Below are 11,420 nucleotides of genomic sequence, written 5' to 3' on the forward strand. Positions count from 1 at the left end.
ACCCCCCCCACCCCCCTCTCTCCTCCCGCTCCCGGGCACACAGTGGCTGAGGCAAGCGTGTGAACTGTGAATGAGCCAGGCCGACCACACGGGCCAACAAGAGCACAGAGCCGCTCTTTAGTTGAGCTAAAGCTAAGCAGTGGACAGCAGGTGGGTCACATGAATACCTCATTGACGGACTGAGAGAAGCTGGGGGGTGGGAAGATGAAGGGGGGCGGAGGGTAAATGTAGAAACAAAGAAATGGCAGATGACAGGAGAAAAGTTTGGAGGGAATTGAAAAAAATATGATGAAGACATTATATAAGAGAATTAAAAGGTGTTAAGGAGGGGGAGTTGGTGTTGGCAGAAACGCTAAGCCCCCCTCCATCCTTAATCTGTGCTGAATCAATACCCCACTGTAACAGCAGCTCCCAATCCCAGTCACTTGCTGCGCTGCCACCCGACATGCTGCCACAAAGGCCCAACTCACGTCATGTGACTACCTCTTTCACCCAAAGCTCGGGGGCTGGAGGGGAGATCATATTCAGACTCAAGAGGTGGCGAGAGCAGCTTAGCTATTAGCACAGCGCAGCGCAGCTTCATGAACGGGATTCTTCTAAACAGAGGAAATGTATTATTATTAGCTGATCAAGCTGATTCATCACAAATAAAACACACAAACTCTATCGCTGCGCTTCCAAGACTCATACTGGCAACAGCACAAAGAGAGGATGAGCCACAAAATATGAACAGCATTCCATGACCAGATATTAAAAAAATAATCTTCTCCATACAGGTAATTACTGCATTATCAATGATATTTGCCAGGTTCTAAATGATATTGATCTCTAAGGCGATGCTGCCTCTTGTAGTGGCTCATCTCCTCTGACCTATAGTAACCCCTGGCCTCCCGCTCACACAACAGTCATGCATTAGATCTGTCCCTCTCCTCTCTTTATGTCCTCTACCTCTCTGCAGCATTTCCCTCTCTCCTGGTTTTTTGCTATTAATAATTCGGTCTCATTTGCCCTTGTTTAATCCACATCCTGTCTCAGCCGTCCGTCACTTCAGCTACAATCACCCGCTCATTTTCTTTTTTCACAGCTACATCAGCTGAGGCTGGCACACTCTCTTTTCTTTTTCCTCTGGTCCCCACTTGTCCTCCTTTGTCAGTCCCAATTTCTGTCTGCACAGCTCTGTTTATGACACCCTCCTGATGTTAAAGTCTTCTACCGCCATGGCTTCATTTCACTTCTCTTTGTACCTCTCTTAAGAACAATCTCGGTCTTTGAGGAGTCTGGCGGCCTGTTTATTAATTTCTCTTCTCTCCTTAGCTAAATTTCTGCTGCGTTTTCTCCGTCCATAAATCACCCTTCACCATCTGGACCCCCCGTTTCTCCCTCTCTCCGCTGCTCTTTGTCTACCTGCGGATCCCAGCCTCACCGAGTCGAGGCCAATCCGAGAGCGTCTGCGTTCGTCACAAAAAGATGATGTCATTCTTTTCTGTACCGCCGGGCAAGACTGGCACCGACGCACCGCGGAGTTGTCCTGGTTTACTCGGCGCCGCCTCGGACGCCGAGACGCGTCCATTTGTATGTGTTCTGACTGGACATCGTTTATCAGTGAACGCTGTTTTTAAATCAGGTGACAGCAGCGTTTTTCTGTTCCGAGCACTCGGAACAGGTGAATTTAGTGGCGAATACAGAAAGGATTGATTGTGGAATGCGGAGTAATATCTTTGTTTACAGACCGTCTGTGAGGAACAACACCAACGGCTGTCACCAAGTCTTTTATCACATCCAGACAAAGGTGTAAGTCCTCTGAAATAAAGTAGCACATTGTCTCCCCTCCTCAGCTCATCAGGTCTTTTACCCCATTTAAATACAGCTTTTTTGGGGGGTGTTTGCCTTTTAGACAGAGGGCTGTTAACATACAATCTAAAATTTAAAATATAGCTTATCCTGCCATACAAATGCAGTGTATTAATTTCATTTCTATTTATTTACACCTTCATACAACCAGGTAAATATTTAAGAACAAACCTCTCTTTACCACAGCAACCAAATAAAAGGAAAAGAGGGAGTGGGGCCACAGGAAAATGGAAATATAAGGCTTGTGGTCCCCAGCAATGCCTGGTTACCTGGGATACCAATACACAGTTTCAAGCTTAACACAGGGCGCAGATTACGACAGGAAAACAGATTTTGAGACATTACTTTCAGAGTTGCTTGTGCATTTTTCAAACAGGCAAAAACATCTCACGCGAGGTTGTCATGTGACTCCTGTTATCTGAAGTGTTCCAGCTTCCATTTCCTTTAACAGACTGAAACCCTCCACATCACATCTGATCTCGTCTGTTATTTACAGTGGTGTGTTTGACTGGAAACTGACGGCACACGATGCAGGATCAGTTCTGGTGGAATGGAAATTTAAACGAATAAGGTAGCGACCAAAAACTGCCATAAAGGTCAGCTCAGTTCTTTCATTGCTTAACTGAGGTTCCATTTGGATATTCTCCATCGATTTTATTTCTTGGACTGAATGTTCCAACTCCTGAAGATGAGAAACCACAAACGACGACGACGCCAAATGAACATAATAGCAAAGACGTCCTCGGTCGGGAGTGAAAGAGCTGGAACGGCAGCGGTTCGCCGTGTGGCCAAGGACAGGAGGTCGAGCTCGGCCCGTCTGGTTCAAGACCCGACAGCAGTCACAGTTTCAAACAGTGGGGTCACGGATGAGTAAACACGTGCACACACTCCTATACACTTACACACAACTTACGAGTTACTAGAGCTGGTTTCCATGACAACAGACAGGCTGAGTGAGAGAGGAAAAAGAAAGAGGGAGCAAAATCCAGCCCCTGTTTCTCAGAACATGAAGTCACGTGTGAGAATGATGTATTATCAAATTCAGGAGACAAAGAAATAAAGGAGCTCGTGGAGGTAGGGGAGTGTTGCTGGAAGGAAGAGTAGAGGCGGATGATCTGGAATAAGTGAGGTAACTCAAAGACAGCAGAGGGAGAAATCTGCTGCAGAAACTGGAGAGCAGACACAAAGACCCAGGATGAGGTAATGAACAGACAGACAGGCTCAAAGTAAACATCCCAGATGTTTGTGTTGCAAAGGATAAAATAAAATAGAATAAAAGGAAGGTCTATTAGGCACAGACAGACCAGAGAGACAGACAGACAGAAGAGGAAATAGAAGAAAAGGGAGGAGGGGTGTTTGCAAACTTACAAGTGAGGCGGACTTTATGGTGGCGAAGCGGCCCTGGTTCTTGTAGTTTTGAGCCTGGCTGCTCCTGTCAGAGGAGGACGGCCTCAGCCCGGGCCGGTGGTCCCGGTGGATCCCATCGTCCCAGTTGTAATGATGGTCCTAGTGTGAAATGCAGAAAATACTGTAACATTCAGGTTTCTCTTGGTGTTGAACAGCAAAAATTAAAATCGCATCCAATCCATACTCTCCTGAATCTATAGTAATAACTGTCATCATGGAAAACATGAGAAAATGTGTCAACCCCCCCAACAAAAACCCTGCCTGTTTCATTATTCATGCGCTGTCACAACACAAAAAGCAAAAGAAAGGACAAGAAAGCAAAGACAGGCCTTTCTCTCCACAGTTTTGTCATTTATGAGACATTTAATGAGTGAGACTTGCTTTGTATTGACCCCTGTGCAGTGTGTGTGTGTGTGTGTGTGTGTGCACGAGTGTGTGTGTGTGTGTGTGTGTGTGCACGAGTGTGTGTGTGTGTGTGTGTATAAACAGTGGGAAGGCAACATGTGTTCAGAGGCTTTGTTCTCAGAGGAAGAACAGTGCCGGGGATGAACTTGAAAAAGATTTGCCAAATGGGATGGTGTCAATCGTTTCCATGGATACGTGTGTAAAAAAGGGAGCAAGGTGCTTGTTTGTGTATTCGAATGCACAATTCTCGGATCAGCTCTAGTTCAGTTTTCAAAACGGTGAGTAAACGACTTGATAACGCAGTCCTGTTCGGTGTTGTTGGCGACGGCGCCGATCCTGGATCTTGCTCCGTCGTGAACAGCCATCAACACTACAGGAAGTGCAAACTGATCTGAGAGGAGATTTGATGCCGTTTGAGTCTGCAGCACATCCAAAGGTGTGACTCTGTCACGCACAATTCTAGCTGTTGCGTTCCCGTCTGTCATTTTTCAGGTAAGGGGACCCGTGGTTTGTTTAAAGGCCGAGATCCTGGTTCCAAACAAAAGGGCAGCTTCCATCCAATGTATGAGCTGTCATCCACCTCAGCTTATACGTCCAAAGCTCATCCTTGTGATTTACCTTCTTGGTGTGCGGGGACGATTCCAGGGTGCTGCCATAGTCCTGGGGGTGCATCATGGTCATGTCAGAGCAGCCGTCGTCCAGCATCTCCTGCATGCTGTTCACGCTGCTGCTCTGGCTGCCTGTGCTGACTGAGGTACTGGGGATTGAGTGGTTGCTTCCCAGGCTGTTCATCTTACAACTGGCTGCCTCGCTGTCCTGCAACAAATGAATATGTAGAGTTAAAAATAAATAAAATAAACACACAGATGTGCACATAGTATCTGGTAATGTGTTTCTCCAGTTTCTAGAGCAGCTCAACATAACAAAGTTTCAGATTCATTAAGGCTGCAGGAATTGGCTTTGTTGGGAGCTTATATTCAGCCTCGTTAGTAAAATGTGCTCTGGGCCTTCGTGTTTTCTCAGTAAAGCCTTCAGTGGTGTCTGGTTGCAGCAACGTCTGCTGGTTGTTCTGAATGGCTTCGTGAGGTGTAGGATGGCCCAGCCGCAGAAGCTGGCAGCCTCTTGTGTTTGTGCCTTAAGCTGGGTCAATTAAGGGTCTTCTTTTCTCTATGTCAGGCTATTACAGCCACAGGAGGAAGGTCATCCTGTGGCCACAGAGGGTTCCTTTAATGTCTAACTGATAATGTCATTTAAAGCTATATAAATGCAGAAAAAGCCTAAATTCTAAATTCTATAACCGTTATCTCCAGATTGTCTTTGAGGACTGTAGGACCAGGTCCTCCTGATCCTCTGCATTAACCCCTGCCTCCTCCTCCCACCTCTTCCTCCTCTTGGCTTTCACCCATGGGCCCGTTGTGTTTCTCCTGGTAGAGGATCTTCTTCATCTTGCGGTACTGCAGATTGTCCAGCTCACGCACCGCATCCTTGGTCCTCTGGATGAGGTCGATGAGAATGCGTGGCGAACGTTCTCGGCGCACAAAATCATGCTAAACAGGGAGAGAGGAGAAAGTGGTGAGAAGTGATATAGATAGAGATAAAAGAGAGTTTTAAAGAAGTATTTTACTCTTCTGTTTGAGGGTTGTCTTTAAGCATCCTCTTACTAAACAATACTATTCAAACCATACATTTTTATTTTCTCTAAAACTTGAAATTCGCTTTTTCAAGAAGCACCTAAGCTGTGGCTGACACTAGGGGGCGCCAGTAGGTTGCCAGTCTCGTACACATTTTTGAAGTACAGCAAGAATGAAGGAAATGTAAATGTGCACCTGAGAAAACCCTTCATTTATAAGAGAAATCACTGGATGTCTTTTATTTGAGTATGATTGTTTTACAAAACTGAACAAATTGAAAAAGCTTGGCCAGTTTTCATTCATGTATGAATTACCGTATGTTTGAAAAGGCAGACCTGTGAGAGAATAGAGCTAAAATCTAAAAAATAAAATAATTTTAGCTCTACTTTTTTGCATTCCCTCCTCTCCATGTGACAGGCAACTGGTGTAAAAGGTTACACAGGTGGAATCATATCACTGAAATAGAAATGCTAATGTTTGGGCTGGGTTTTCTGACAGAAAAACACCATCGACCTGCGAGGAGTGATTTGCTAGTGCTTGAGAGAAACAACAGTCTCCATAGCTGCATCACTACCTTCTTTCAGGCAGAGGTCAATCAACTGAATCAAACTGGGAATCTTGTGCACCAACTTTGTAACCAAAGAGAAGCCATTGCTCTGAAAATGTCTGGGTTAGCTAGCTAATTGGTTGGATTAAAAAAAAAAGAGACACCCGAGAGGCAAACAACAAACTAACAACTCGATGGTAATGTTTGCCTTACTGTTTGAAGGCGAAGGGGTTACTGAGCATATTATTTCATTAGGTAGATAATTGCTGCTACTTTAAATGAGGTATACAGGGAGGTAGTATGTTTAACCTGAGGCCAGAACACTGATAGCTCAAGGCCCCCAGATTAGTGACCTGATTTTGGCTCTAAAGAGCTCGGAGGGGTGTCTGCGGGTGTGCGCGTACATGCAAGTGTGAAGTGTGTGCACACTAAAAACTACTGTGACCCTGTGTGCGTGTGTGCATATGTCTGAGAAGAGAAAGTAGGATATTAATCATAAGCTAACAGCCCCTCCCCGCCTCCCCCACCCCTGCACTGTAAAACAGCCCCTTCAACACTGATCCAAAGTCTGTTTGGTACTTATCCCTCTTTAATGGTTTTTAGGCCAGGATTTGGGTCAGGGGTGTTGCGAGGAGTGAATTCAAGCCTAAATGTTTCTCAGAGTCCACAGTCGGTCACTGCGGTGTGAACTGACTTCACATCTTTTTCTTTATAGTCCCCGAGGTGAGTCAGGAATGAAAACTCCTCGTCAAGCTTCCGCACTGTTGAGCATAATTACCAAGAACATAAAACTCTTAGTGAGGCAATAGGATTACCTGCTGGTCACACAAACAAAAAGATCAACCTCTTATTTCCTGAGAAACATGATGAACATCCGCATATTTATGATGGTTTTAACTGCACTGACAATGGGCTCCTGCCAACGTAAACGAAACTACAGAACGTTGTTACGGTTTCTCCTGATTTGACAACTTGCCACCAAAAGAATCGCCTCTTCCCAGAAATAAATAAAATGAACAGCCCATTCCATATGATGACCACCATCAGCATTTTAAAACCACTTTGTTTTTGATGCTGAGAAAATGGAAAATAGAGTTTAGAGTGCGCGCACTTAAACGGCTGCGAAAGCCAAGGAAGAACGTTGATAACAATAGAAGAAAAGCTGCTCTCTGCGGGGTGCCTGGAGAAGACACACTCCGTATGAATGTGCGTATTTGGAAGCCGTGGGTGGGTGGCGATGACTCATCCACAGGAAGTGAGGTCACTGCTGGAGGGATTACAGAGAGAGTCCACTCACTCGTAGCAGCTCCCCTGACGAGGGTCTCTCCTGAGGAATTTTCAGTAGGCAGTAGTCAACAAAGCTCCGGAAGAGGTCAGACCTAGGTAAAGAGATGAGGTCAGCGGCCGCCCTTTCCAAACACATTTCACTTATAATGAAGCAGAGCTATCTACAGTCAAACCGTTACTGTCTATGAAAGGTTACTGTTGAAATAAATAGTGTGTTCTCTCATCTATACGCTCAATCAGAATAACCCCCTGTAATCTGCTGGGCCGAGACTCTCAACTGTACAGATCATGTATGTAGAGCAATCACAATATAGGCCAGCGAAGCTGTGCAAGACCACCTCACTGACTCTGGTCTAAAAATACACTCATAAATGTGTGTAACTGTGTTGGTCTTGCGATAGCAGCTCTAATTCCATCATCTGTAGTCCCTGTTTAAGATTACAATACTGTTCCATTTAGGGGGGTCTCTGTGTAGAAAGTAATAACAGCAGCACCATAGAGCTCCTATTAAAGGTCCTCATCTGTTCTCCCCATGTTTACCGTCAGCACAGTGTGGCTGTGTGAACGCGTTCTGAAGTTACACTATGGTACTCGTGTTTCGACTAGTCTCATCTGGCAAGATGCTGTTAGCACCTCAGGCCACTGGGCCTCCTCCAAAAATACAAGAATGATGTGCTGCCCTGAATAATCACTCGCCTCTGCATGCAAGCTCATACAGGATGTGAATTTGAACCGAAGATTTCATGTTTAAACTATAAAAGTCATTTTAAAGTAAGGTTTTGAGTGGGAGACATGGGAAAGACATTGCCGTGAAGTAAACACAGACCAAGATTCGATTTATGGCGTGGCTGTGCTGAGGATGCAGATTCCTGGAACATATGATAGGAAGCACTATCATAGCACTGACATGGCTGCATTCATCTGTCTTCATTAGCAGATCGGAGTAAAAATATGTCTACTGCAGGGAAAATCTTAATTTTAAGAAATGGTGACTTGCAGACTTGGGCGGAATATTTGCTGCTAAAGCTAAACTACTGCTGCAAAAGCAAAAAGATGGTTCATCTCTTTACATCAATACATCCCTATAAAAACATGTGATTTCGAGTGTGTGGATAAAGCAAAGGTCTATGAACACACTGGATGTGCTGTTTAAATCCTGCTGTCCTGAAAATTAATTCAGTGTGTTTGATCTCCACTGACTCTATGAAAATCTTCATTAATCAGCTGTAAAGCTGTGCACATAGACACATCCCAGCATAGCACAACAGAACTCTATGCTAGAATGATGGGGGAACAATGGCATTGCTTCGTTTCCATGTTGTGAGTCTATTCACTAATGTATAGCAGTGATGTGGATATTTACGCGGTAACTCTCCTGCTGAGCTTTTAAAGGTAATTACATAAGAGCCTTAAGTGTGTGACCTTGCACGGGGCCTATTCCAGGGGTCAAAGGTGATGCAGGATTACACACAGATGTCTTCCTTTGAGCCAGCTCGGATACAGTCGGGCTTTGAGCTCTCAATTTTAAAGTTTTGTGTTGTTTTTTTTTATTAACCACATAGTTTGGTCAATTTTGGACACCACTCTCCCTTATTTTTTCCCGTTAAACCAAGCAAAATATTAAAAACTTGGATGCGATTGCAACTTACCACTCATTGGACTGTAGCGTCGGGGAGTCGTTCTGTGCAATGTGATATAAGGCACTCATGGCATTCATGTTGAATAATGGGGGTTTACGCTCCGCTAAAATGACAAAACAAATGGGACAGTTATGCATAAATGAAGCAGAGATTATGTCTCAGTCACCAGTTAACCAGCAACCTGGATCAGACAGATATAGCCTCTTATTCCTTGATGTACTTTAAATCAATCAGGAATAATGGAGGTCAGGACTTCTTTCAGAAGTACGCAATGAATGCTCACCTAGTTCAATACAGGTAATCCCCAGGGACCAGATGTCCACTTTCCCTTCATACTGACCCTCGTCCATGGCTAGGATCACTTCTGGAGCCATCCTGAGTGCAGAGAAATACACATAAAATACAAACACACAACATGGATATCATAAAAGAAGAAAATCTATAATCCCTCCCCAAGCTTTTAAAGTTGCTGCTGGGGAAAGACCTCAGCATGAGTGGCTTCTTTTTATAATAACAAAAAAACTATTAAGCAAATGTTGATGCAGCAATTCCAGGAAAAGCCATGATGGCATTTTAAAGGATGCTTAAGAGGAAGGACAGAGGCTGAGTGGAAAGCATGACAATGATGGAGAAATGTCTGGTCACACCACTGACGACACCTCCGGCGTGACAGCAGAAGAGCCCATTAAAGGGTGTCAACAACGACAGAAAATGAAAGAAAAAGATGCAAAGGATGTGAGGAAAAACAGTGGTTTCTGTGTGCTGACCAGTAAGGTGTTCCTACGAAGGAGTTGGCAGGTGAGGCAATGGAGGCAGAACCGAAGTCGGCCAGTTTGACCTGACCCAGCTCAGTCAGAAGGATGTTACCAGCTTTCACGTCTCTGAAGGGGGCAGAAGGTCAAAGTCAGTAACAGGAAGAAACACAAAGTCCAGCACAAAGCTCTCAGCACTCTGTTGGTATGTTTAAGGAAGTCTACATGTGCTATTTAGAAGGTTGGCTGTGTTTGCAACCAGGGATTACACAGACTCACCTGTGAATCATATTATGGGAATGTAGGTAAGCCAGTCCTAGCAAGGCACCATGGGTAATGGCAGCAATTTCCATTTCTTGGAGTGGTTTCTTATGAACTTGAGGAGAAATGAGCAATCAGAAAAATCCTCCCTTTAAAACTTTAGAAACTCATTTTATTAAATAGAATAATGGAAAAGTCTGAAGAAAGAAACTGATCGTGGTACAAATCAAATCATATTGTGTCTCAAACATAGCAGAGACCAAAAAGGTGGAGCAGAGTGAAGTGAAATGATTAAAAACCTGCAAATAATTACAGGTGAGGCCGTAATTCTAAAAGAACAGGCTCTAGCAATACAGCCCAGACAAAGGTTTGGGACCATACTGATTGCACGTGGATGCACGTTCCTACGCACGCTTACCCTCTAGTAAATCTGATGCAGAGCCGAGACAATACTCCATCACCAGCTGAAACAGAATGCAGGTTCATCACATACTCCAACGTAAAAAAAACCAAACAGAGGAAGTGTCCTTTTTGTTTGACATTAAAACAGAACAACGGCTGCAGCTGAGGTGGAAAAACTACAGACAGTAACAAGGAAAAGTACAAAAACACTAACCCAGGCAGTGTTGTCTTTCAAGTAGCAGCCTTTATACTCAATGGTGTTGGGGTGTCGCAGCTGTCCCAAAAACTTGACCTCCTTAATGATGTCCTGCCACTTCTGACCAAAACAAATGCAGACACACGGGTGGTCAACAGCCAGCAGACTGATAACGGTCATATCGTAACTTTTGACTAAACGGAATTCATAAAAGTAGTTATTAAAGCCTGGCTTCATTAAAAACATGCAAAAGCTTCCTGCTTGAACAAACCTTTGATGGGAAATGTTCACAAAAGTGACATGTGACCTACTAAAGTTTATGAGGTGATCAGACAAGACAGATTCAGATAAGCTCACGCCTAAACTTATTCCTGCGTTTGCTTGAGGGGGAAACATGTTCGTTCACATCTTTTCATGTGACGGCGAGTAATTATTTTTGCCCCTCTCTTATTGTTCCTGTTTATTTGGGGTAGTAATCACCAGGTCTTTACACCGCTTAACGAAGCATGAAGCATCCCACTCCTCTGTGACGTTAGGATTGGGATTTTATGGGGAATTCTTGGTCCTGAATGCAAAGATTGGCATGAATGTTGTTCAGTGTGTGGTATCCTTACTTCAGTAGTCTGTTTGCCATTATAGGACATCTTTTTGATGGCCACCACCTCATTGGAATAGGAGTTCCGTGCCTGTAGAAGGAATCGCTGGGTTATAAATGAGATGTAAAACCGTCCTGAGAGCCTAAGAAGAAAATCTGCAGCACACAGCTTTAATTATTTAAACGATAGCTACCATTGAAACTCGTTATTTTAATTCTGTAGCACCAGAAAAGGCATGAAGACCCAACAGTCTGGCCTGTCTTGTTTTCTTTTTAAAGCTTTAATTGTTCATTTAGCTAAATCCCCTCAAACTTTTTCACAATTTTACATAAAAACAAGCAGAGTTGTGACAGCATAGTACTACTCAATTAGCCAGGGAAGCGTTTTTCCCCCCACACGAGCTGCAAGAGCCTGAGAAGACTGTGCTAAACCCAGTGAGCTAACC

The 11,420-nt window shown here is 44.2% G+C and overlaps 1 protein-coding gene across 4 annotated transcripts in view; it reads right to left on the reverse strand.

Annotated features, from left to right (window-relative positions):
- Positions 1 to 11,420, reverse strand: part of taok3a (TAO kinase 3a) — a 32,239-nt gene that overhangs the window by 5,915 nt on the left and 14,904 nt on the right. For all 4 annotated transcript variants that reach the window (XM_029829536.1, XM_003975098.3, XM_011615960.2 and 1 more), the window contains exons 4-14: positions 10,994 to 11,065; positions 10,398 to 10,499; positions 10,200 to 10,245; positions 9,800 to 9,896; positions 9,536 to 9,649; positions 9,052 to 9,143; positions 8,778 to 8,871; positions 7,139 to 7,220; positions 5,043 to 5,210; positions 4,282 to 4,479; positions 3,220 to 3,357 (exon numbers count right to left, since the gene is read on the reverse strand). In XM_029829536.1, coding sequence (XP_029685396.1) covers positions 3,220 to 3,357; positions 4,282 to 4,479; positions 5,043 to 5,210; positions 7,139 to 7,220; positions 8,778 to 8,871; positions 9,052 to 9,143; positions 9,536 to 9,649; positions 9,800 to 9,896; positions 10,200 to 10,245; positions 10,398 to 10,499; positions 10,994 to 11,065 — 1,203 coding nt within the window. The remainder of the gene's footprint in view (positions 1 to 3,219; positions 3,358 to 4,281; positions 4,480 to 5,042; positions 5,211 to 7,138; positions 7,221 to 8,777; positions 8,872 to 9,051; positions 9,144 to 9,535; positions 9,650 to 9,799; positions 9,897 to 10,199; positions 10,246 to 10,397; positions 10,500 to 10,993; positions 11,066 to 11,420) is intronic.

The sequence above is a fragment of the Takifugu rubripes genome, chromosome 21 (genome assembly GCF_901000725.2).
Source record: "Takifugu rubripes chromosome 21, fTakRub1.2, whole genome shotgun sequence".
NCBI classification, from domain to species: Eukaryota; Metazoa; Chordata; class Actinopteri; order Tetraodontiformes; family Tetraodontidae; genus Takifugu; species Takifugu rubripes.